General features: G+C 37.4%; 2 protein-coding genes across 6 annotated transcripts in view; one reads left to right on the top strand and one right to left on the bottom strand.

Annotated features, from left to right (window-relative positions):
- RPAP2 (RNA polymerase II associated protein 2) overlaps positions 1 to 9,457 on the bottom strand; it is an 82,109-nt gene extending 72,652 nt beyond the window's left edge. For 3 of the 4 annotated variants that reach the window (XR_004289839.1, XM_032361273.1, XM_032361271.1), the window contains exons 1-5: positions 9,315 to 9,454; positions 8,593 to 8,638; positions 4,080 to 4,194; positions 967 to 1,065; positions 682 to 747 (exon numbers count right to left, since the gene is read on the bottom strand). Coding sequence is in view for 3 of the 4 variants with exons in the window: in XM_032361273.1 (XP_032217164.1) it covers positions 682 to 747; positions 967 to 1,065; positions 4,080 to 4,194; positions 8,593 to 8,638; positions 9,315 to 9,387 (399 nt within the window). In the remaining variant the exon portion in view is untranslated. Of the gene's footprint in view, positions 1 to 681; positions 748 to 966; positions 1,066 to 4,079; positions 4,195 to 8,592; positions 8,639 to 9,314 lie in introns of all 4 variants that reach the window. The other variant, XM_032361274.1, reaches the window with a different exon arrangement.
- Positions 9,451 to 26,825, top strand: part of GLMN (glomulin, FKBP associated protein) — a 34,739-nt gene continuing 17,364 nt past the window's right edge. The window contains exons 1-7 of one of the 2 annotated variants that reach the window (XM_032361275.1): positions 9,451 to 9,555; positions 10,380 to 10,445; positions 10,850 to 10,975; positions 15,699 to 15,815; positions 17,756 to 17,864; positions 19,245 to 19,491; positions 20,937 to 21,039. In XM_032361275.1, coding sequence (XP_032217166.1) covers positions 10,407 to 10,445; positions 10,850 to 10,975; positions 15,699 to 15,815; positions 17,756 to 17,864; positions 19,245 to 19,491; positions 20,937 to 21,039 — 741 coding nt within the window. In that variant the 5' untranslated portion in view covers positions 9,451 to 9,555; positions 10,380 to 10,406. The other variant, XM_032361276.1, reaches the window with a different exon arrangement.

The following is a 26,825-nucleotide window of genomic DNA, read 5'->3' on the forward strand; positions in this document are numbered from 1 at the left end:
TTACAAAAATACCTTCCTATATATATTCTCTTTGAAAAGCATATCTTTTAAATTTAAATCTTACTGAAACAGGGATTAATCAGTTTTTCCATTTGGATAACTATTTGTGCCAGTACTATTTACTGAAAAATCCATACTTTCTCCACTGATCTACAATATTTCTGTTGTCACACATAGTGTCCACCCATGTGGTGAATTTGCATCTGGCTCTCTATTCTGTTCCATGATATACTTGCCTGAATTTGTGCTGTTGTGCACTTCTAGTTTTTATTTTATTTAAATTTTATTTTATTTTTAGAGAATGACAGTAAGAGAATATGAACAGGAAGGGAGGGTGCAGAGAGGGAGAGAAGAAAGGGAGAGAATCCCAAGCCAACTCCATGCTTAGTGTGGGAGCCAGATGTAGGACTTAATCCTACTACCTTAGGATCATGACTTGAGCTGAAATCGAGAGTCGGATGCTTAACTGACTGAGCCACCCAGGTCCCTTTTTAATTTTTAAATGTTCAAGTATTAACTAAAGTACAAGCAATTTTTACTAACACATTGAATGAAATATTTTCAAATAAACTTTTAACGTGGCTACTTCCTAAAAGGCAAACTTTTCAAACAATTCTTTTTAGAATTCCATTTAGTATATTAAAAAATAACTGCCACATTGAGAATAGCCTTTAAACTTACCTTTCTTTCAGTAATATCATAGACTTTATTGGTTTTGGTAGAAATTTTATACTTCTGTTTTGGTACCTAAAGAAAAAAAAAAAAGAAAGTATAGCTTAAGAAGAATTCAAGTAATAAATATAAACTTTATGTTACTAGATTACTAGATTAAATCATCTACATATCATATCTTTGGCTAACTCATGTCATTAATTCATGGCCTCAGTTTCATTTCTTGTCTTATCTACAAAATATTTGTTAAATATAAAAAATTTAAGCTTCTATTTAAAAAAATTCATTACTTACAACTCCTAGTTTCTTCTGACATAACGGATAACCACAGAGTTTAATAATAGAACGTTCATCCACGACATCGCTGTAGTGAGCTGGTGTGATGAACCTCCCCTATAACGAAATGAGAGGGGCAATGCCCCACTAGATTATTGGACAAGTTCATTTATCAGCTCTCTAAGCCTCACTGATTTCATCTGAAAACACAGGGATAATAGATCTATCTCACAAGTATGATGTTAGAATCAGAGAAGAAAAGAAAAGAAATACACTTAGAAAAGCATTTAACACACAGTAAGCACTCAAAAATGTTAGCTATTTAAAAAAACAACAACAACCTGAAAAGACTTCTATCAATAGACTATACATCTTTGTAGATATACAGCTCATGAAATAATTCTGAGGCAGGAGAAAGAAGTGGCGTGCTATAGTGATTGCTATTCCAAAGAAAACCACTAAAAAGTTTATTTAAAAAATGTATTATTTAAAAAATAAACCATGTAGAATAAAATAAAATTTATGTGTTTTTAAAGAACTATCTTAAAAAACAAAGTATATGAAAGGTGTCATTGTGACTCCTGACAAGTTTTTGTACAAAATCTTCCAGCTTCTGGAAAACTGTACAGGAAACTGATGAGGTGGTTATATGCAGACACCAAACATTTCCCCTTGATATATCTTCATGTTCAAATCTCAATTCATAATTATTTCATAACTGTGAAATCATTTTTGAACAAGTTTTTGTTTTCCCAGAGGCTAAAATATTTTTTACTAAGAATAATAGAAGATATTTCTTTCAAATGAAGCATTTCTGGTTTGTCTTTGTCTTTAGTGTCATCATGCATGCAGATCCTGATGTAGTTACCTATATTGATTTAAATATTATCCTATTCGTGGGGGAATGGGTGAGCCTGGTGATGGGTTTTAAGGAGGGCACAGATTGCATGGAGCACTGGGTGTTAATATGCAAACAATAAATCATGGAATACTACATCAAAAACTAATGATGAACTGTATGGTGACTAACATAACATCATACAAAAAAATCCTATTTATATTCCTCTTGTTTAGGAAAATCTCTGAGCTACACTGATAATTATTTTTGCAATGGGAGCTCTGAGTTTTAATTTACCTTTTCTTTTTTCTCTTAAAGATTATGAGGATATAACAAATTTTCATTCAAAATTTTATTGCAATAGAGCTATTAAAAGAAAAAAAAACTTTTAATGCAGATTTAATTCTCATTATGTGTTAAATAAAAAATGATCTATATTCCAGGTTTTTAAAATATCAACACTAACAGAACTACATTAACAAATAATAACTTTCTGAAATTGAGGAAGACATAAAGAAATGGAAAAGCATTCCATGCTCATGGATTGGAAAAACAAATACTGTGAAAATGAGGTGGTTATATGCAGACACCAAACATTTCACATAGACATGTGAAAATGTCTATGCTTCCCAAAGCAATCTACATATTTAATGCAATCCCTATCAAAATCCCATCCATTTTTTTCAAAGAAATGGAACAAATAATCCTAAAATTTATATGGAACCAGAAAAGACCTCGAATAGCCAAAGGAATATTGAAAAAGAAAGCCAAAGTTGGTGGCATCACAATTCCGGAATTCAAACTCTATTACAAAGCTGTCATCATCAAGATAGTATGGTACTGGCACAAAAACAGACACATAAATCAATGAAACAGAATAGAGAGCCCAGAAATAGACCCTCAACTCTATGGTCAACTAATCTACGACAAAGCAGGAAAGAACGTCCAGTGGAAAAAAGACAGCCTCTTCAATAAATGGCGCTGGGAAAATTGGACAGCCACATGCAGAAAAATGAAATTGGACCATTTCCTCACCCCACACACAAAAATAGACTCAAAATGGAAGAAGGACCTCAATGTGAGAAAGGAATCTATCAAAATCCTTGAGGAGAAAACAGGCAGCAACCTCTTCAACCTCAGCTGCAGCAACTTCTTCCTAGGAACATCGCCAAAGGCAAGGGAAGCAAGGGCAAAAATGAACTATTGGGACTTCATCAAGATCAAAAGCTTTTGCACAGCAAAGGAAACAGTTAACAAAACCAAAAGAAAACTGATAGAATGGGAGAAGATATTTGCAAACGACATATCAGATAAAGGGCTAATATCCAAAAACAGCACGGAGGTTCCTCAAAAAGTTGAAAATAGAGCTACCCTATGATCCAGCAATCGCACTACTGGGTATTTAAGATACAAATGGTGTGTTCCAAAGGGGCACACGCACCAGAATGTTTATAGCAGCAATGTCCACAATAGCCAAACTATGGAAAGAACCTAGATGTCCATCAACAGATGAATGGATAAAGAAGATGTGGTATATATACACAATGGAATACTATGCAGCCATCAAAAGAAATGAAATCTTGCCATTTGCGATGACATGGATGGAACTAAAGGGTATTATGCTTAGCGAAATAAGTCAATCAGAGAAAGACAACTATCATATGATCTCCCTGATATGAGGAAGTGGAAATGCAACATGAGCGTTGGGGGGGTAAGAAAAGAATAAATGAAACAAGATGGATCAAGAGGGAGACAAACCATACGAGACCCTTACTGTCACAAAACAAACTGAGGGTGACCAGGGGAGGGTGGTAGGGAGAGGGTGGTGGGGTTATGGACATTGGGGAGGGTATGTACTATGGTGAGTGCTGTGAAGTGTATAAACTTGGCGATTCACAGACCTGTACCCCTAGGGCTAATATATTTATAAAAAAATTAAGAAATTTTAAAAAAATAACAACTTTCTGTTACTAAAATAGGACAACACAGAGTATGGGAAATAACATTAGGATAATTAGTGCAAAGTGCTGAAAATCAAGTGAGATTAGCTGACCTATTTAAAGAACTACTATTAAGGGGTAAAATATGTATGTTATTTTTCATTAGTGTATTTTAAAGTTATTATACAACAAGGAATGCATAATAGGTGATTATTTTAAAATTCATGAATTATACAGCATGCTACCTGCATCTAGTGACTGAGAACAGATTCAAAGATTTTTATAAGTGTCAGACTGCATAGATTTAAAGATCTAATACTACAAATGTCATAATTTCTCAAATTAACACATACGCATTCCCTTAGGAATTCTTCTGTAATATCCTCTTCTAAAAGCTGCTCAACGATATGTAGAGCTTTTCTCTCAAATTCAATTTTCTTTCTCACAGCTGCTTCTAGTTCTGCTCTCCTAAAATTAAAAAACAAAAAATTATTTAAAATTTAAACGTTTGGGGCACCTGGATGGCTCAGATGGTTAAGCATCTATGTTTGGCTCAGGTCAGGATCTCCTCCTGGGATTGAGCATCCGGCTCCCAGCTCAGGGGGGAATCTGCTTCTCCCTCTGCCTCTTCCCTTGCTTATGCATGCACTTGCTCTCTTTCTCTCTCTCTCTCAAATGAATGAATAAAATATTAAAAAATAATAAAATTTAAAAGTTATTCTACTGTTTTATCATAGTCAATTTTCTTAGAACATATCACAAACATAATGTGCTATTTTGCTATTTAAATTTGTATTGTTACTTTTGATCCAAAGCTTTTCAAAGTATTAACACATATTAGTCTGCCACAATAATAGGATTATTTGATATCCAAGACTTACAGCACAAGGAAGAAAATGAGGTGAAATCTTTTTGCCAGTTAGTGTTTATACTCCTCAGTCACTCCTGTGTGTACCTAAAGACGGACTTTTCCTTTGAAATCCTTAGAAATCAGAAAGATTAGAGAGGAAAAAGACTTCAGCTGTTCTTACAAGTAAAAATGTATTTGTGTCAAGTCTCAAAAGTTAATGATAGCCCAACTGACTAGATAGAGTCCTATTTGCAGAGAAGTGTTTACTTACTTTTGTTATTAAGTCTTATTAAAAAATGATATTGACACAACAATGTAGTTTAGGAAAACAATCTTCCTATAAGGGCTGGTCCTTGCCCTGGTACCAACAGGACCGTCAGCCTTTGCTGGCCCCCACACATCATGGAACATAAAAGCAGAGGCTACCTGATCAGACAATGGCTCTAGGAGAATGGTTCTCAATCTTAGCTACACATTAGGATCATCTAAGGAGAAAAGATATTATGCCTAGGTCCTAGTACAGGCTAACTCAAGCAAAATATCTGAGGATGGGATCTAGTTACTGGTGTTTTCTTAAAAGTGCTCCAGATAATCCTAATGTGCAAAAGGGTTGAGAGTTCTTGCCATAGGACCAAACATACTTACCATCTTGGTAACTTATTTGTCCTATACTGCACTGGTTTCTACTTTCCTACCAGAACTACCTCAGCCAGTCTCTTGGGCTTCAACTTGGCTCTATATCTGGATCTATATTCATTTTTTTCTCCCTACTTTCATTGACTCTCAAGACTTTAGACTCTAATTTCTTGCCTAGAAAAATAATACTCTACAAAAACAATATAATATGTATTAATAATATTCTACAAAAAAGAAGGATGACACTGGATTGCCAACTCTTTCTTTTGCCAAGTAGGGACATTAAAACAAGAAGAAATTTGCAACTAACAACTGTTCTCCTACAATTTCATAAAGACCATTCTTACATCGAAGAAGTATAAAAGACATGAATACAGATGAAAAAGCAGTTCTTTATTTTAAATGTATTTGGCTTTATGAAAAACATTATTTTATTTTTCTCATATTGCTGCCCACCAATAAAAGCTATGCCAGGTACTAGGATCAGTCTACAACTTGCAATAAGGAAATGCTGACTCAAAGTATTAACTACATCAACCTGAAGTAAGAGTCACACTCACTCTTAACTGATGCCTAGAGCTGCTTTCCATGAACAGCCCTATCTCGCTTTTGCCCTCTATCCTAAATGATGACAGGTAGTATGGTATACAGAAGTGGTTCTCAATTTTTTTGGTCTCAGTATTTCTTCACACTTAAAATTATAACTTCTGCTTATGTGGCTTATCTGTATTGATATTTGTAATACTTGGATTAAAAATGAGAAAAATTTAGCGGCGCCTGCATGGCTTAGTGGGTTAAAGCCTCTGCCTTCGGCTCCGATCATGATCCAGGGTCCTGGGATCGAGCCCCACATCAGGCTCTCTGCTGAGCAGAGAGCCTGTTTCCCCCTCTCTCTCTGCCTGCCTCTCTGCCTACTTGTGATCTCTGTCAAATCAATAAATAAAATCTTTTTTTAAAAAATGAGAAAAATTTGGGGCGCCTGGGTGGCTCAGTGGGTTAAAGCCTCTGCCTTCGGCTCGGGGTCATGGTCCCAGGGTCCTGGGATCAAGCCCCGCATCGGGCACTCTGCTTGGCGGGGGCCTGCTTCCTCCTCTCTCTCTCTGCCTCTGCCTACTTGCCTACTTGTGATCTCTGTCTGTCAAATAAATAATAAAAAAAAAAATCTTAAAAAAAAATGAGAAAAATTTAAAGCACTTATTAATGCATTGTAAAATAGTAACAATAAACCCATTGCATGTTAATAACATTTTTAAATAAAAAACTTGGTGAAAACAGTTGAATTATTTTATATTTTGGCAAAGTTCCTTAATTTCTGGCTTAATAGTATTTGGTTGGATTGAATGTAGAAGTATTCTTCAGTTGGCATAGATTTATAAAGGATCACTCCCTTCAACAACTTTTTGGTTACCTACCCCCATGGATCTTTAATTGTTTCATCATGCTGGATAATCTATTCACAATATATCTCAGTGTATTTATACTTCCCACACTGTACTGCTCAGAATAAAATAAGAACTCCTTGGGTTTGTGGTCAGATCACTATTGAGGAACATTGCAAATTACCATCATTATCAATATTAACTTTACTCTTGCAGTGTACCATAAAACCAAGTCAGTATAATCATGATGCTCCACAGGGAAATACTCTCTAAAACAGATCGCAAGGGGCGCTTGGATGGTACAGTCGGTTAAGTATCTGACTCTTGGTTTCCACTCAGTTCATGATGTCAGTGTCATGGGATTGAGCCCCTCCTCAGACTCCTCACTCAGGTGGTATCAGCTTGCGATTCTCTCTCCCTCTCCTTCTGCACCTTCCACTCATGTGCATTCTCTCTTTCTGATAAATAAATCTTCAAAAAAAAACCCCAAAAACCCCACCAGATCTCAAATACATCCGATTTCTCCATTCCTAGATGACCATCATTCCTAACATCTTAAATTTTTAAACTAGGTGCCTGGGTGGCTCAGTGGGTTAAGCCTCTGCCTTCTGTTCAGGTCATGATCTCAGGGTCCTGGGATGGAGCTCCACATACGGTTCTTTGCTCAGCAGGGAGCCTGCTTCCCCTCTCTCTCTCTCTGCCTGCCTCTCTGCCTACTTGTGATCTCTGTGTCAAGTAAATATATAAAATCTTTAAAAATTTTTTTTAACTTAAATTCCATCACTCTCTTAAAGTTTTTCTATTTGCACTTAGAAAATCTAAATTTATCACCACAGCCCACCAGATACTACATGAATAGAATCCTGTCTAAGTTTTTCCTATGCTCCTTTCTTCCCTTGCTCAAAATGCCATACACTACCCCAGTATCCTTCCTTTCTTTGAACTTATTGAGCTTTTTCTTCTCTCAGGGTCTTTATACCCACTGCCATCTCTGGCTGGAGGTTTCTCCTCAGGCCTCTCTGGTTAATGCCTACTTACCTTCAGGTCTCAGCTTATTACTTCCTTGGAGAAGTCTTTCCCTGATAATCCCCAGCTAATTTGAACTCCTCTTAGTTCCACCTGATAACATCATAGTCTTTTCCTTTACAGCACTTATAATAGTATGTAACTATGTATTCAATTGTGATAATTTAATTGGTATTTCTCTGTTCCACTAGAAAGGAACTGTGTTTATTCTGCTCAAAACCATATCCTCAGGGCCTAACATAGGTCTGGCATATCTCACATTTGGTAAATAATTTTTGAAAGAATGAGCAAATGAAAGCCAATATCTGCCTGATAAAGGAGAAATCACAGAGGTGCCTGGGGGTCTCAGGGTGTGAGATCAAGACCTGAATCGGGCTCTGTGCTCATTGGAAAGTCTGCTTGAGATTCTCTTTCTTTCTCCTTCTGTCCCTCCCCAACCCCTCAACACTTGCACTCACCCTCTCTCTAAAATAAATACATCTTTTTTTTGTTAAAGGATAAACCACAGACATATGTATTTTAAACATTTTCAGAGACTACTCCTATTCTAAAAACTTTTTTGTTACGGGAGATAAATCTAGCCTTTTTAGGAAAGGCCAAAAAACAGAATAGGACTTTTTGCTGAAAATATGGACACAATGTAAACAAACAACAGTAAGAGCTTCTTGGGGTCTCTGGCACATAAAGTAATGAGAGGCAAGCATACCTAAGAAGTGAAAAAGGAGTACTGGTTAATTCAAGAATGTTTACTTTCTACAGATACTCCTTCCTTCACCAGCAATCTAATAGGGTCTTGATTTAGTTTTCTTAAAACCTGAGTGGAGAGATACAATGAGTCTGTATGAGAATTTATAATGCTTCTCAGATCTTCCCCTTCTCTTCCATAATAATTTTTTCTAAGGTATAACCCATTGTTTTCAAATATGAGACAAGCAGATATATATGTTAATGCAGTTTTCCAAGTAGTTCTCATACCTTTTAGAAGCATCTTCTTGTTTTAAGGCATTTGTCTGTTTAGCACCTGCAATAATAATAAAATAGTAGGTCAAGTCTACACAAACTAGTTTATAGGACAGATTCCTACTCAAACTGCCACCGTTTTTTCTTTTCCCCACACATTACTTTCCAATCCTACGTGTAAAACAAATGAAATGGGCAGGAAATTCAGTTTGCTTGTGTTATTTCCGAATTTCTCTTGGTTAAAATATATCTCTTTGGGGGTTGTATTTTCTCACGTACCACATCTGCACAGTTATGTCCTCCTGAAAATCTGAGATACGGATACTTTTAGAGGCAACCTGTCTCTGTCCCCCGAATGTCGCTCACAGGGAAAGCCCGAGGCTGGGAGTGACACCTCAGAGGAACCGGGGACCAAAGCAGCAGTACATCTCCAAGGTGAGCTGTCCTGGTCACTTGCCTACTCTGGCAAGCCAGCTCTAGACTCCTGCACCTCGACTCCCTTTCCCTCAGAGACAGCCCATTCCGGGGAAAATCTTGGAACACTACTGTAAAGAGGTGGGGCTTTGGCCGGAGGTCTTTTCCAGAAGACCCAGGACGGTGATGGGGCGTTCTCGGCCTTCTCCGCTCTAGGGACCTCCGCTACTGGAGCGGTCTTTCCGGTGTGCCCCGCCTTAGTGTGGAACCCTGTAGGGCTCAGTTCTCAGGGTGCAAACGTGGGAAGAGGCCCATTTTCCTACCTGCGGCGTTTCGGGAGGCGCGGGGCCCCCGGGCCTTGAGGTGGGCAGAACGGTGCCCCGCGGAGTCTGCCATGGGAAGCGTCGTCAGAGGGTTAGGCCAGCGCCAGCTTCTCCCTTTGAGGCTCCACCTCCCCTCGCGTAGCGCGGGGCGGGGCCGGCGGGGCGGGGCGGGGCCCGGAGAGAGGCCTGCGCGGCCGGAGGAGCTGGAGGAGGGCGCAGAGAACAGCGAGAGGTCGGTCGGGTAAGTGTTCGTCCCTGGGAGTCCAGGAGGTTCGGGATAACAACCAGCTGTGAGCCGCGGAGGACCTGGCGCCACGGCCTGCAAAGCCCCGCGAGGTCATGGGGCCCGAATGCCTAGGCGAGCAGGAATCGCGAGAAATGGCTTCCCTTGGATGCACTCCGCACGCGCGCTGGAGTTTTAGCCGCCCTGGAGCGCGCGGCCGTGAGGACCCGGCTGACCCGTACCCACGCTGCGGGCCTGGGGCTGGGCTTTCCCGCTGGGGCTGCGGGAACGGAACGGTGCTCCCCTGAGGGCTGCTGGTTCCTTCGTCTCAGTGCGATACAGGGATTACACCAACTGGATTATTTGGGAGACTGCATCTCTTACAGCAAAATGTCCGGGTCACACTTGGGGCGGTAGGCATCTGATCTGAACTTTGACCCACTCTGGATGTATTTTATTGGTTCCAATTTTTGTGAAGTGGGACACTGAAAACAATTTTTTTATTCCCTAATGACTAGAATTGACTTCAGGAACTATTTTCGGAAATTTTTTCAAAAAAGAAGTACTTTGCCTTTTTAAAGCCGTTTACTTAGTCCATATTTGCGCTCCTGTGGGGCGTGTACCATAGAGGATTTTTTTTTTCAAGGGTCTTACAACACTGTTCTCCTAGAAAACTTCAAAGATGCAAATTTTTTACTTCTTAGGCTAAGATGCTTTCTGTAAAAATATTTCAGCATTAAACCTTCACATTTTTTTCTTACTGTATTTAATAGTAATTCATCAGAATGAAACATAACTTATTAATACTTTAGTATCACTGATAGTTAACTTTTATATTTCAGCATCAAAACTAGGAAAAATAACGAGGGATGGCTGTAGAAGAGCTTCAATCCATAATAATGAGATGTGTAAGTAATTTTTTTTTCTTTTCATAAAGTTAAATACCAGATTATTTTTAGTTATAATTGGGGACACTCAAATTGCTTATCTTCTTTAATCCTTGCTTTGTTTGACCTGTGAATAAATAGCAGGAGGGCTGGAAGGCAGATTGGATTATTTCTCCAAGTGACCTACTTGTCTAACCTTTTAAATTTTTAATATTAATCCTTATTGTAGGATTTTTTGGCAGACTGGATTTCAAGATCATTCATTAAAGTACTTTTTAGGCTTATCCTAATTTTTACACATATGCTTATGTGCAACTTAACTAGAATTCAAATAGATTTCCTTTTTTTTCCAGAGAGAATAAAGTTAAGTAGTTGTTAAATTTTTACTCACCAAAACATGTTTGTCTTCATTCTGTTTCTGTCAGCAAATCCTAGAAGAACAAGACTTTAAAGAAGAAGATTTTGGCCTATTTCAGTTAGCAGGCCAAAGATGCATAGATGAAGGACATATAGAGCAGCTATTAGAAATTATTCAAAATGAAAAGAATAAGGTAAGTACAATGTTTATGAGTACTTCTTAGTCTTTACTAGGAGATAACAGCTACATGATACTATTATTTGTCCACTTATTTATTCACCAAACTTTTAAGGATTAAATTTCTACAGTAAGAAAGTAGAAAACAAAAAAGGAATTAGGGCTATCCACATACTTGAAGGTACTTATAGTCTGGTGGAAGAGATAAGTATGTAAACAACTAGCAATAAGAAGGCAGAATAAATGATAGTTAAACTGTAAGTAAAATGCTTTAAAAGAGTAGGGATTATGGCTGGTTTAGGGATCAAAAGTGGCATTGGGATTATTAATTTACATTTAGTACTATAAGTATCAGGAAACCTAGATACTCATTTTTGGTGATCAGCACATTCTCTTCTTTCAGCCAAATGAATATGGAAAACCAAATAAGTAGGATAATATTTGGGGGGGGGGGGTGCCTGGGTGGCTTGATCAATCAAGCGTCTGCCATCTGCTCAGGTCTTGATCCTGGGGTCCTGGGATTGAGTCCTGCTTGGGGCTCCTTGCTCAGCAGGGAATTTGCATCTTCCTCTCTCTCTCTCAAGTAAATACATAAAATCTTAAGTAAAAGGAAAAGGTAATATTTGGGTGCGTAGAATCAGAATAGGAGGAGACCTAGATGGCCTTGCTGATATCATACAGCTATGATTATTTAATATTTTCTTTAACTCCTTGATGTCTCCCAATTGTGCTCTCAAAGGATAACCTTTGAGAGTACCTTACTTATAGCTAATAAGAATAAATTTAATAATGGCCAATATTTGTTAAACATTTACCATGTGTTAGATGCTGTCCTAAATGCTTTACATCTGTTAACTCATTTAGCTTCCCAGAATCCCATAAGGTACGGTTAAATTCATTCTGTAGATAAGGAAACAGTCACTGAAAGATAAGTGACTAGTCCAGAAGTAACTCAATTTTTATGTAACATCTAGGGTTCAGATCTCTGCAGCCTGGTTTCAGAGCTCTTAACCACTCTCCAGTTGGCACTGTGTAGCACTTACAAGGAAGTTTTAGGGTGTTAAAAGGGACTAATTGATTGTGATGACTGGGTTTCTAGCCCCCAGGAAGATAATATATTATATCCTGAACAGAAAAAGGGTAACCTAAGAAGAGAGAATTTCTTGAAGGAGTGCAAGTAAATTTACTTTGGAAATATTTAAAGATGCAGCAGGCAGTTGAAAAGTAATGTTTGGAGGTCAGTCAAGGAACAGGAGATTAAAGTGCAGATTTGTGCATCATTATTAGAAATTAGGTGATTGAGGCACTTGGGTGGCTTAGTCACTTAAGCATCTGACTCCTGACCATGATCTCTGGGTTGTGGGACTGAGCCCTGTGTGCAGGCCTTTGTGCTCAGCTGGGAGTCTGCTGGAGATTCTCCCTCTCCCTCTGCTCTCCCCTCCCCCCCATTCCCTCACTCACTCTCTCTGCCTCTCTAAAAAAAATAAATCCTTTAAAAAAATTAGGTGATTGTGTTAAGTAGAATTTAAATAAGCACTTGAAACAAAAAAAAAAAAAAAAGAAAATTAGGTGATTGTGATATTTTTAAGCATAGTGAGTTTGTCTTGGCTTGAGAATCACTTTTGTAACGTGTGGTCTGCTAAATTCAGAGGTTCAAACACCGATAAGACAGTGTTTCAAACTGACGGCAGCTTCATTTTCTTGCCAGTCAGAATCGATGAAGATTTACTATTACTCTGCTTTGTGTAAATTAAAAAAAAAAAAAAAAGGCTGTATGAATAGTTTGTCCTATAGAACAGGGCTTCTCAACATTAGTACTCAAGATATTTTGTAGCAAAACTCCCCACTCCCCACCTCCCACAATTCCGTAATGACAATCAGAATTGTCTCCAGATTGCCAGATGTCCCTGGTTGACAGGGAACAAAATTGTCCCCATTGAAAACCACAGGTATAGTGGGAAACGCAGAGGCTTTGGAGCTGGGCAGGTTCTGGTTCTGCCACATTTTAGTTGATATTGAGGTATGTCAGTAATCTCTAAACTTTTGGCATTCTCATCTGTCATTTAGGGATAATCTTACTCTGTAGATAATATTAAGCTATACAAGGTGTAGTTTGTAGATAGTATTGATTCCCCTTCCTTAAAATTATTCACTATTTACATAAGGACTAGATACCTTGCCGCTGAAATATTCGTAAAATATTTTATCAAAATTACTTGTTTTTCATTTCAGATATGCAAAATCTTACTTAAATTGTTAATTTGAAGCTTATTCAAATCTTATTCAAATAGTTCTATAATCTTATTCAAATAGTTAATTATTCTCAGAGAATCACTTATAGGGTAGAAGTACACCAGTGGAAAGGGAAAGAAGTGCTTAGTTGGAAAAGTGGAGTCTAACAGGAGCTAGTTAAGTTTTAAAAAGCAAATATAGTCTTAATAGATAATTGTGGAATAAGAGTAGTTTGGCAAAAAATTAATAAGCTCATAATATAAGTTTCTGATTAAAGACCTAAATATTAGGGATGCTTGGGTGGCTCAGTTAGTTAATTATCTGCCTTCAGCTCAGGTTGTGATCCCAGGGTCCTGGGATCGAGTCCCACATCAGACTCCTTGCTGAAAAGGAAGTCTGCTTCTCCTTCTGCCTACCCCTCCACCTGCTAGTGTGCTCTCTCTTTCTGACAATAAATAAATAAAATCTAAAGACCTAAATATTAGAAGTCTAGCCACACACACAAAGTAGAAGAAAACAGAACAGAATATCGAATCTTTGGAGGAAGGATAGTTTATTATACTTTAAGATAATAGACATCATTTAACCTGCGAGTATGGAGCACCTATTTTGTAACAGGCCGTTGTCTAGATGCCAGGAATAGATAGAGCAGTAAACAAAAATCACTGTCCATATGGATCGTAAATTCTAATAAAGACAGGTAGCTACATGATAAATTATATAGTGTGTTAGAAAGTGATAAATACTATGAAGAAAAATAAAGCATAGTTGGGGGGATGTACCATGCTAGGTGAAATTGCAGAGATTTGACGGAAGGAGGGGTGTAAATAAACCATGGGGCTGTCTGGGAGAACAGTGTGCCAGGCAGAAATAACTAGCATAAAAAATATTTAAAGAGAACAGCTCAACTGTCTTTCTCATTGGATAAACAAGGGTGATTGTTTTGCTATTTATTTTTTAAAAATCAATTTAGGTCTTCATTTTATGCCATTTTTGTTAAGATTTTATTTACCTGAGAGAGAGCATGTGTGTAATCATATGAGTGGGGGAGGGGCGGGGGGAGGGGCAGAGGGACAAGCAGACTCCCCACTGAGCACAGAGCCTGACACAGGGCTCCATCTCACAAGGCTCCATCTCACTACCCGAGCCAAAATCCAGACCTGAGCTTCATGTTTTTAGCATTAATCATACTGAATAAGAAGAAATTTGTATATATACTTAAATGTAAATGAATGTTTATGCATCTCTAAAAGAGGAAATCCATTTAGACCTAATAGCCAGTAGGAAATGAACCAAAGAAAAATAAGTGTATTTTGCTATACAAAAAATAAGGACAACCAAAAAACCAAATTATTTGTTGTAAATACAAGAATGGAATATTAACATGTAGGGAGCTTATGCAGATTGGTAAAGACAGATGCTAAAATGTCCAGCTGATAAATGAGCAAAAATATAAACAGTATTTCCTCTTGTGAGCTGTATGTTCATGTCCCCTAACATATTCTGTTGCTAGTTCTCTAGAACATGTTAAGTCTTAAACCTTTACACATTGCTGTTTCAGAGCTTTAAACGTATTTCCCACCCATTTATGCCTGACAGATTGCCCTAACAAGCCTTAGCTTAGCCATTGCCTCTTCGGGGAAGCCTTTCCTGCCTTTCCTAGATGGAAGTGACAATTCTCCTGCTATACCTTATACTCTACCTTGATTATTTTATGGGTCTGGGGTTATTGTACCTAATTGTCATCTTCTTAGATGTGTGGTTTTTTTGTTTTTGTTTTTATGAGGGAACCTAGAATGTAAACTCAATCAGGATGGAGATCTTACCTTGCCTTATTCCAAGCACTAGACTATTTTAGGTACTTCACATATAGTAGTATATTCTTGATAAATACTGGAAAGTTGAAACAGAAAGGCCAGAAAAGTGGAGTATATTGTTGCTAGTTCCAAAAACAGTGGTTTTGATCATGAATGTGAATCACTAATTAAAAAGATAAACTTTTACTTTTGTGGTAAATATTCTGAAATATCTTTGAAAATAGAAGCAACTTATATGTAGGAGAGAAAATAAAGTGGCATCCCCTTCTTTTACATAAGTTACATAATCATAATGTATGTACAGATTTTCCAAGGAACTTTAAAAGGTTCATGAGCATTACATGGATTTCTTCATGAGTCAGGAAAGCAAAATTTTCCATGAAAATAAGTATTTGCTCACAAATTAACTCTCTTGTTGAAAATAGAGGAACTGTTTAAATTGTGAAAAAGACACTTACCTGATTTAAAATAAATGCCCCTTCACCTTTCCTCAGTGAGAGTATTAAAAACTATCTTAAAATGTTGATAGTTGTTAGCTAACCCTAAAAAGTCAGGGTGAAATGCCATAGGCTTCATTTGCCTCATCTTAGCTATTTCAGAGGAAATTCTAAGCTACTTCACGTTAAGAAAGCTCACTGTAAGAGTCCTATAGATGGCAGTATTTTCTTTACCTTGAAAATGTTTTCACAGGTCATTATCAAGAATATGGGCTGGAATCTTGTTGGTCCTGTTGTTCGATGTCTTTTGTGGAATAAGGACAATGAGAAGAGAAAATACTATTTTCTGATGCTTGATTTATTGGTAAAGGTAAGTTAACAAAATTACATTCTCTTTGTCACAATAGCCAGCAGTATTTTGTAATTCCCTTTAATGTTAAATGCTCATTTTGGGTGACAAAGCTTTTAGTTCATGAAAATATAGGAGAGAATTCTTTGGAGAAAAGACCCAATTTTATTGATTGGATGGGCAAGTCCATTTCCATTTTTCCAAATTTCTGGGTGTAAGAATTATCTAACTTCATCGCAGACACACTGATTCAGAATCTCCAAGAAGATACCTAAGAAGTTCTATTTTTAATAATAGCTTAATGTATAGATGTGGAATTCAGGGTTAAGAGAGGCAGTTAGTTTAAGGCCACGCTGTTCTATCAGGGATTTTTTGTGTGTGGTAGGTTCTTTTCTGTGTGGTATGTTCATTCTCTAAAAGAATATCAAAAACCTAGAATGCAAATGATCACAGGGGAAATAGGGAAGAGGAAGTAAATTCAGTTATAACCAGCAACCTAAGAGACTCTTGGTAAAAGGTTACTAGAGTTATATGTAAAAAATGATGGCTGGGGCACCTGGGTGGCTCAGTGGGTTAAAGCCTCTGCCTTTGGCTCAGGTCATGATCTCAGTGTCCTGGGATCGAGCCCCACATCGGGCTCTCTGCTCAGCGGGGAGCCTACTTCCTCCTCTTTCTCTCTGCCTGCCTCTCTGCCTACTTGTGATCTCTGTCTGCCAAATAAATAAATAAAATCTTTAAAAAAAAATGATGGTATAGGAGAATAAATTCTAAGGAAAAGAACATTTTAAGAAGCTACTTAGAGATCAATGCAAATAAAAATATATACTTGGAAAGAGAAAACTCCATCTAGATAGTAGTTATTAATTATGAGGACTTTTTAAAAAGGCAAGTGAGGTAATTCTGGCTAGGCAGAAGGCACTGCAAAGTTTTATCTGTTTAGAAAGTACAAAAGAGACTGTACTCACTTAAATACCCTTGCAGTGTGAGCTAGAAAGGTCCCATCTGCTAAGTTCTGGGAACCAAGGTAGGTTTCAGAGTAGACAGGCAAAGCTAGAAGAAACCTCAGTTCTGATAATCAAGTTCTTCTTTCTCCCTATTTTTCTAACTTTTCCTTTAGCCAGGAATTTAAGTCTCCAAAATATAGTTGTCTATTTTTTCTTTTTTAAGATTTATTTATTTATTTATTTGACAGAGAGAGATCACAAGTAGGCAGAGAGGCAGGCAGAGAGAGAGAGGAGGAAGCAGGCTCCCTGCTGAGCAGAGAGCCCGATGCGGGACTCGATCCCAGGACCCTGAGATCATGACCTGAGCCGAAGGCAGCGGCTTAACCCACTGAGCCACCCAGGCGCCCCTATAGTTGTCTATTTTTTAAAAGATCTTACTTAGTTGTTTGAAAGAGAGAGAGCATACAAGCAAGGGGTGGGGGCAGAGGCAGAGGGAGAAGCAGACTCTCTGTTAAGCAGGGAGCCCAAGGCTGGACTTGATCCCAGGACCCTGGGATCATGACCTGACATGAAAGCAGACTCATAACTGACTGAACCACCCAGGTGCCCTTGTCTTTTTTTTTTTTTTTTTAAGATTTTATTTATTTATCTGAGAGAGAATGAGGGAGAGGGAGAGAGAATCTAAAGCAGACTTTGCACTGAGCACAGAGCCCAACAAAGGGCTTGATCACACAGCCATGAGATCATGACCAGAGCTAAAACCAAGAGTTGAAGGCTCGCCCCAAATATAGTTGTCTATTGAGAGACTTAGGACTTACTGCTTTGTAGTTTTACAGTGATTTGACAGTCAGATTCTATGTTTTGTTAGTGTATTTTTTTTAACAATTGTGTGAGGTTTTTTACTGTTAAGCAAAAATAATTATATTTTCTCAGTATATGCTGCCTTTTAAAAATAGTAATCATGTGGCTTTAAATACAACTTGTATTAAACAGGTTCAATTGTGAATATTTTTATAGTTATGTAATCCAAAGGAATTATTGTTGGGTTTGCTTGAACTGATTGAAGAGCCCTCTGGAAAACAGATATCCCAAATTATTCTTCTTTTACTTCAGCCATTACAAACAGGTAATACGTATTTTGATATCTAAGGATTTCTTATTTTATCTGTGTTCAGTTCTTGGTATTACTCCAAAATGTCAGCATTATACCAAAGTAAAATATATGACTAATTACTGAGTACTTCGCTTAAACTAGCAGTAGCAGTACCAGTTTGAATCCTGCTGCCTATAGGAAGACAACAATACCTGGCACAGATACCTATGATATATTTTGTTGAATGTCATGCTGTTTTTCAGGCATTATGTTATAATTTGTAGCTTTCTGCCTAACCTTCCCATCTACAACATATATCTAGAATTTTCCCTGTAAACATATTTAAAGGACTGCCTCTGTGATGTCTACTTTACTCAGTCTGTTAGCATTGTGATAGGTCCTGTATCTTGGTTAAGAACAGTATTCAGGCATTCTTCTTCCTCTGCCTTGGGAAGTTGGGGCTGAGAAGAGCAAAAGAACTACTGAATGAAACAAATGTAGAAATAAAGTCTCCATGACTGAGTGCAGTAACATTATTGCTAAGCAGTGGACCTTGGCAACCAAAGCAGACAATATTTATCCATGGGAAGAGACTACCTTTTCCTTTTATGACTTACATATAACTCAGAGTCTGGTAGCTGGACCCAGAATCTAGAAGTTAGAGTAAATTAATCTTAAATGAGAATGAAGCAGCTTCATACCACTTGAATAGTCTCCTAGAAAGGAAAATATAGTAATACTACCTTTCATTTTGACAGTACTTTGTATTTTACAAACATACTTTCTCTTATTTTTTATTTATTTTTTTATTAACATATAATGTATTATTAGCCCTAGGGTACAGGTCTGTGAATCACCAGGTTTACACACTTCACAGCACTCATCAAAGTGCATACCTCCCCCAGTGTCCATAACCCCACCACCCTCTACCTAGCCCCTCCTGACAATTCTCAGTTTGTTTTGTGAGGTTGAGTCTTTTATGGTTTGTCTCCCTCCCCGATCCCATCTTGTTTCATTTATTCTCTTCCTACCCCGCAAACCTCCCACACTGCATCTCAACTTCCTCCTATCAGGGAGATCATATGATAATTGTTTTTCTAAAGACACTTTCTCTTATTTGATACTTAAAATAACCAAAAAATGTGGAACAAAGTGTTTCCATGGTTAGAAACAAACTTAAGACAAGATTTTGTGGCATCTGTTGTAGGGTGCCATGATTGTAAGATGATCCAGTATTTCATGAACCACTAAGAAGAAAGAATAAAAACATTACCAATTAAGTTATATGTCATCCTCATTTCAAAGTTGTTACAATGTTTTTTTATACGGAAGTCTACATTTACTGGACTTCTGGTCCCATGTGTAGCATACTTGATGAAGCTACCTCAAGTCATAATTTGGTCTCTGTTTTAGTGATTCAGAAGCTTCATAACAACAAGGCATATTCAGTGGGATTAGCATTGTCCACCCTCTGGAGTCAGCTATCTCTCCTTCCTGTTCCATACTCAGAAGAACAAATACAAACGGATGACTATGGCCTTTGTCAGTGTTGCAAAGCATTAATAGAGTTCACTAAACCTTTTGTGGAAGAAGTCATTAATGACAAAGAAAACTCACTGGAAAATGAAAATGACAAGTTAAAGGATGAATTATTGAAATTGTAAGTATATTTTTGGTAATATTTCACAGTGGAATTAAGTAATCCATCAATTATTTTATGTTTCTTTGTTGCATTTATTTGCCATGGACATATAAATCTAGTTTCTGGTTTTGAATTGTAGATTATAGGGTACGGTGGTCGGTGCCTCAGTAAATGTCATGCTCTACAGTTTTAAAAATTAAAAACCAAAATCCATTTGTTTAATTTACTTTATATTCCTCGATGGCTTACTTTTATTCATCATAGTAAGTGGATAATTAAAGGGTGGAAATAGGTGTAGCTCAGAGAATCTGGTCTTTCTGTGAGGGAATTGTGTTTTTACTCTCCTTTTGAAAGCAGCAGAAGCAGCACTAGACAGTTGAACATCCAACTTGACTATAAAAATGGTAACAGAGTACCCAACAGCATTCATTCCAGAGGTACTATACACTAAACATGCTTCAGTGTGGCTGTCAAGCACCTGACATACAGCTAGTTCAGATTAAGATGTGCTCTAAGTATAAAATGCTCTTTGGATTTTAAAGACTTGCTATTAAAAAGATAATCAAATACCCCAATAATTTTTATACTGACACATTGAGACAATATTTTAAATATATTGGGTTAATAAGATAAGTTATTACTTTCCCTTGTTTCTTTTTTAATGTGACTGAAGATTTTAAGTTCTATGTGGGGCTTGTATTATATTTCTGCTGGACAGTATTGGACTAGATTATTGGATTAGACTAGTTTTAGACTACTAATTATAGACTAGTAATTTTATCTTTTAAATTTTGGAGACTAAAACTATAGTTAGCTTTCTATTTTTTCATGTGAAGACATTAAAATTTTTTTTGCCATTTATAAAACCTATTATTTCATGAAAGTAAAAATAAAGAATTGAGAAGCCTTAATCACAGAATAAAGTTTGGTTTTCTAAATAAAACAAATAGAGCTTTATGAAAAAAAATTACATTATCCCAATTTTTTCTTGAACTAATGAAAACTACATCATGGCATAGCACCGGCCCTTAAACCTTCAGTAACCCTCCGTATAGTCCAGAAGTGTAAGTGAATCTTAACACGTGGAATCTAGCAAGATGTTCTCATTCTTTCCCCAATACTAGTAGGAAGGATTTTTTTTTTTAATTTTTAAGATTTTATTTATTTATTTGACAGAGAGAGCACAGGGGGAGTGGCAGGGAGAGAGAGAAGCAGGCTCCCCACTGAGCAGAGTCCAGACATGGGACTCAATTCCAGGATCCTGGGATCATGACCTGAGCTGAAGGCAGACACTTAATTGACCGTGCCACCCAGTTGCCCATAGTAGGAAGGATATTACATGCGCAGTTTTACAGGTGGTTGAGTTAATTTTCATGTAAAATTAACTTCGATATGTTTATAGAACTAGATATTTTATACTTGGGAAATGCTGTATTCACAGTTACCCATTTCTTATACCTTAGTTGTTTCAAAAGCTTGAAATGCCCTTTGCTGACAGCACAGTTCTTTGAGCAGTCCAAAGAAGCTGGAAATGATCCTTTAAGATGTTTTGCATCTGAAATAATAGTAAGTACAGCTAATTTAATCTGCCGTAAAATCTGCTATAATTTAAAATCTTATCCTGCTATATTCTCATGTACTGCATGGGGGCATGTAAATTGAAACAATATTTATGCAATACGTATTTTTTGTAGAACGATAAAAGGATGGAAAATAAACAGCAATATTATTTGGGTAATGAAATCAACACCTTCCAGACTTTGCTTTTGTAGTCAAAAATAAATATATACATAATATAATTTTTTAAGGATTCTATAGCATTATACATATTTTTTGTAATGTACTTTCTTTTAGCAAATTATGAATATTTTTCCATTGTCTTTCCATTTTTGTTTAACTTGGGCCATCTAGCTCTAGGTTTTCTCCAATTTTTCAGTATTATAATACAAGTCCAACTTTCTTTTAACTGTTAAGTCTGTGGTAAGTATTTTTTTTAACCAAATCTTTGCATATTTCTTTAGTTATTTCCTTGAATTCCTAGAAGTGGAATTTCTGTGCCCAAGGATATCTCCACTTTTAAGGCTTATGATAAATATTTTCAAAATAACTCCAGAAATAAGTAAATTTTATTTTAAAAGTAATTTGGCTTAATGAATCAAGAGTATTTTTAAGTGTGCTGGATTCTATATTAGGGAACTAATCTGAAATATGGAAAATATGTACTTGAGATTGATAGTCATGTATTTCAGGTTAGAGCAGTCATTGTGGTTGTGGGTTTTCTTCAGCCATGTTCAGCTGTAGGAGTGTAGGTGCAACATAGGAAGAAAGTTGGATTTAATTAGGTCAGAGTTTTGAGAACTGTGAGTTCTACAAGCAGGAGAGGGGGAAAGACACATATCCAAGGAAGTGACTGTGATGGACAGTGGAATTAAAGCTGAGTAAGGAAGGGAGTTAGGAGATACTAAATGTGAGAAACAGTGAAAAAGATGGTGGGATCATTGGATTGTAGTTCCCAGTGTGACTGACAAGTTGTTGAAGCTGGGTTAATAAAAGGAATGAGCTGAAAAGATTGGAGCTTAAAGAACAGGATGCTTGAAATAATACTGTGGAAAAGTTCAGTGACTAATAACATTGTCTGGGGTATGACCATGAAGTGAGTGTTCTGAGGAGCCGGTGGAGGCTGAAATCACTGGACAAGACAGTGAAGTACCTGAGATTCCATGGTACTAGAAGATCTTTGGTTGTACATTTAAGTCACACAGAATTATAAGAATGATGTCCAAAACCCAATTGATGGAGTGATCTTGGGGTAGATGTTGGATAGGCACATGAAATGAGTTTCAAAGCTGAGGGGTTCAAAGAGGATGGGGGAGAATGGTCTAGAAGCAGCAAGGAGAACAGGTTTTTACTTCTAGGCTTGCCATAGTGGATATGAGTGAAAAAATAGCAACCCGTTGGGAGGCTTGCAGAGAAAATAGTTGTTTTCAGAAGAGTCAGATTATTTTAGAGCAAGAGAGGTAAGAGACCATTTCACGAAGAATGGATTTTGCTAATAACTGAGTTTCACAAGCTATACTTTGAAGGGTATCTGAGATCTGAGAAGAGGCAGGAGAAGGGTTTAGAACAGGAGATGCCAGAAATTTAGGGGAACTAGATTCTGAGGATAAGAAATGATTTGGTAACTAATATAAATAGGGTTACATAGTTAAAGGGGTTAATACTGATGGTCAGATTAGTAGAGAAGAGTCTATGAGTGATTTAGAGAAAAAGGGAGGGATTTTCCCAGGAGCACATAAGAGACTGGGGCCTCTTCATTGTTGCCAGTGTTATAGTATAATCCCCTGGATATAGTATAAACATTAGCATATATAATAAATGTACCCTATTTTGAGAAGATAGCTATGAAAGTTGGTAACTGTTGTAGGATTTTAAGCCTGGGAATGATGTGATTATTTTGGATTCATCACATCAATGGAGGTTAAATTTAACTGAGATAAGATTTGGGAGTTAAGTGAGAAATAATGGGATCCTGATTATGGAAATGGTGGTAGAGATAAAGAGGAGAGGGCAGGGGCACCTGGGTGGCTCAGGGGGTTAAAGCCTCTGCTTTCCTCTCAGGTCATGATCCCAGAGTCCTGGGATTGAACCCCACATCGGGCTCTCTCCCACCTCTCTCTCTGCCTGCCTCTCTGCCTACTTGTGATCTCTCTCTGTCAAATAAATAAATAAAATCTTTAAAAAAAAAAAAAAAAAGGAGAGGGCAAAATAAAAAATTTTATAGTAGGTAAAATCAGCAAAATTTGGTCATTAATTGGATTTAGAACACTAGTTAAAAAATTGATTTGTGGATGTATGCTTGGGTAACTGCAGATGAAGGTGCAAAGAACAGGGTGTTTTGTGCTTTAACAATATTTTTTATTAAGATAATTTAAAGACAGAAAAGTGGAAAGAATAATATAATGTAACCTCATGTACCCATTACCCAGGTTTAACAATTTTTGACATTTTGCCTATCTTACTTTATCTATTCTCTTTTTTTTTTCCACTATAGTATTTTAGAGTGAGTCCTAGACTTATCATCTCTAAGTCTTCAAATATACTTCTTTAGTAAGAAATTCTAAAAATGTAACCACAATCCATTTTGGCATCTAATAAGATTAACAGTAATTTCTTTATATATATTTAATCCCCAGAGAGCAGGTTTTTTAAGGGGAAAGTTGGGAATGATCAAATTTTGATGAGATAATCTAAAGAGGTAGGTAAGTGTAAGAAAAGGTCTTAGGACTGAACCCTACAGAAAACTGACACTTAAGCCCACCAAAGAGAAGAAAGAAGGGTCACAGAGGTGGGACAAATATCACAGAAAGTCAGGTATTAGAGTTGCAGGAAGAAAAAAGTAATTGGTCATGTTAAATGTAGCCTGTAAAGTAACAGTTGAAAAGCATCCATTGGTTTTAGGAAGATGGCATTGATAATCTTAGCAAAAATAGTTTAAGCAGAATGTTGGAGACAAAAATAGAGGAGTGGTTAAAGGAGTACATAGACAATGAAAAAAAAGATGCCAGCTAATATAAGGTGTTCTTCAAAAGAGGATGAATAAGAAAGAAGAGTAGTGGGAAGACATGAGCCTGGGGTAGGAAAGTAATGAGGGAGATAGGGAGTCTTGAGTATGTGTATTTATTTATAGACTGAAGGGGTGGGAACCATTAGAGAGGAAAAGAGAAGCGTTCTGGGGTAATGTGGCTTGAGAGCACACAGATCAAGAGAGCACAGGATCAAGGACATCTGGAGGAGGTAAGAATGGATATGCATGCATGGAAATTTATGGCAGGAATTGAATATTAAAGTTGAAGGGAATCAAACCCACTGGCCTCAGATTTTTAGGTGAAGGAGATCTCTTAAGAGTCTAATTTTTAAGAGTTCGAAATACTGAAGAAAAAAGAAGGAGAGATGGTAGAAGACCATGAAAGCATTAGTCAGTAGTCTGATCACTCATCTGTGGTTGGAAACCACAACTTTAGCTATAGCATTTTGTTTTTGTGTATGATGTTTTGCCAGCTGTACTCAAGTGGCTGGGTGTAGAAGACGAGGTGTATTGTAGCTATTTTCCCAAAGCTGGCAGTTTATTGCGTAGATGGAACTAAAGGAAATATAAATAGTTCAAATGACCAATAATGTGCTGGTTGGACAGGGAAAGAAGGAGTTAGGAGGGGACAAATAGGTAGGTTAGATGAAGGGATCCCAGAACTAGAGAATTCAGTGGTAGAATAGCAGGTTGGTAAGAGAGGATAAGAAGTTGTCACAAAATGAGATGTTGGGGTTTATGTATCTAATGTGGAATAGCTGCAAATGCTGGGATTATGTGCTGAAATGAGTTAGAAATTAAGATCACTGGAATACAGAAATCAAGAGCCATGAGGTTGGCCTGTTAGAGGAGTTTCCTATGTGAACATTCAATTTTTTTCCCATATGGTAGCAGGAGTTGGATAGAGAAAAGATTGTGAGCAGATTCCAGAGTCTTTAGTGAATGTGGGGGAAATGACCGGGCAGTCAGCATATGGCAGAGATGAGGACAGCTAAAGGCAGTGTGGTGTCTGAAAGGAAAATGTGCTTTTGCTTGAGAATAGAGGAGACCAAGATAATACCCAGCTTCTGTCCACACCAGCCTTCCTCACTGCTGCCTCCCTGACTGTGCTGTGTAAGAGGTGTTAGAGGATGAGCAGCTTGCACCAGATTTAAGTCATGGTTAATTACACCAGTAAGAGCAAGTATCCTATGAAAGGCTGAGGGTGTAGGGAAGAGGTTTTAAGATCTCAGCAGAAGGAGTATTAGAAGTAGAGACAAGTGAGGAAGCATAAAGCAAAGGAGAAGTAGAGGTGGCTCTTTTTTTTGCCGCTTGCCGTGCCGGCCACACGCTTCCCTGTGCCCCTCATAACCATTCTTCCCAAAATCAAAGAAACCAAGGACTTCCTGCTCATGGCCAGGTGGAAGGATGCCAGATCCATCAAGATCAAGAAAAAGAAGGATAATGTGGAGTTAAAAGTTCAGTGCAGTAGATACCTAGTATACCTTGGTCATCACAGACAAAGGCAGAGAAACAAAAGCAGTCCCTGCCCTCAGTTTTGGCAGTGAAGGAGCTGAAATGAACCTGGAACACTAATTTGAAGTATATTAAAATTTTAGAAATTAAGAAAAAAGTAGAGGTGAAATGAGGGTAGGGGATGAAGTGAGGAGGTGCCTTCTGTTCTATGCTGGAGAAGTTCAGATAAGTGTGTCATGCTTGAGCTTGATAGCCTCAGCTATCCCTCCTTTGGCAGAAGTTATTTTGATATAGAAGTGCTTGAATGTCCAAGGGTTTCACCATAGGAACAGGCCTAAAAGGGCCAAGGCTGCCATGAGAAATTACAGAGTGTACCCAGGTACATCTGGATATTAGCAAGACTCTGGATGGCGTGTTGGTAGAGAGTGGAGGCCCTAATTTGGACACAGGTGGACTCCAGATATCCTAAAGCAGCACTGAAGAATCTGGTTATGTATAATGATTTTTTAAAAGGCTAACACTACTCTGGGAAAAAAATATATATATACATATCTAGTATTGGCAGAATGAAAAAATGGAGCTTCATGATTAAGGGGACATTTGGAATCCAAGTACGGTAAACTTTTGTCTTCTAGCTATAACAGGAATGCATGCATGGCTTTGAAAATCAGTACACCAAGTACATATTTAGCCTCTGGTAGCTGAATAGCAGTCTCTTGTGACTAAGGATGATTTCCCACGGTTCTTTTTTGTGTTCTGAAATGACTAATGGAGCCATCTGGGATCAGCAGATTTTACTTCCCTGAAGGCTGGAAAAGTCTTACTTGGCTTTATAATTCCCCACAGTGTCAGGCCCAGTGCCTGACACTTGAGTATTTATTAAAATAAATGAGTGAATATGTGGAAGGTCAGTCTTCATTCTGATGTATCTGTTTTTGTCATTCCCTTTTTACCTCTATATAGTAGTTTGTTGTAACCTTATCGTCTACTCTTTTTGTGGACCTTCTCAATAAATATTTGATATAGACATGCTGTCATTTTCTAGATAAGGAGACTGAGGCTTTAGAGAAATTAGGTAACTTGTCCAGTATCTCACAGCTAATAAGTGGTGAAGCCAAAATTCAGATCAATTCATTGGATTCTAAAGATCAGATGCTTTCTAGGGTACTTTAGTTAGAATGAACATAAGAGGAATAGGAATGGCCTTATGTTTCCTGAGTGTCCCTTTTTCTCTCTTCTTCCCTCCTTAAAAAAAAAAGATAAAACTGTAGTCCTATCTACTCATGCTTATCTTTCTCTTAGGATACAAGAA

Source organism: Mustela erminea, chromosome 10 (assembly GCF_009829155.1).
Source record: "Mustela erminea isolate mMusErm1 chromosome 10, mMusErm1.Pri, whole genome shotgun sequence".
NCBI lineage: Eukaryota > Metazoa > Chordata > Mammalia > Carnivora > Mustelidae > Mustela > Mustela erminea.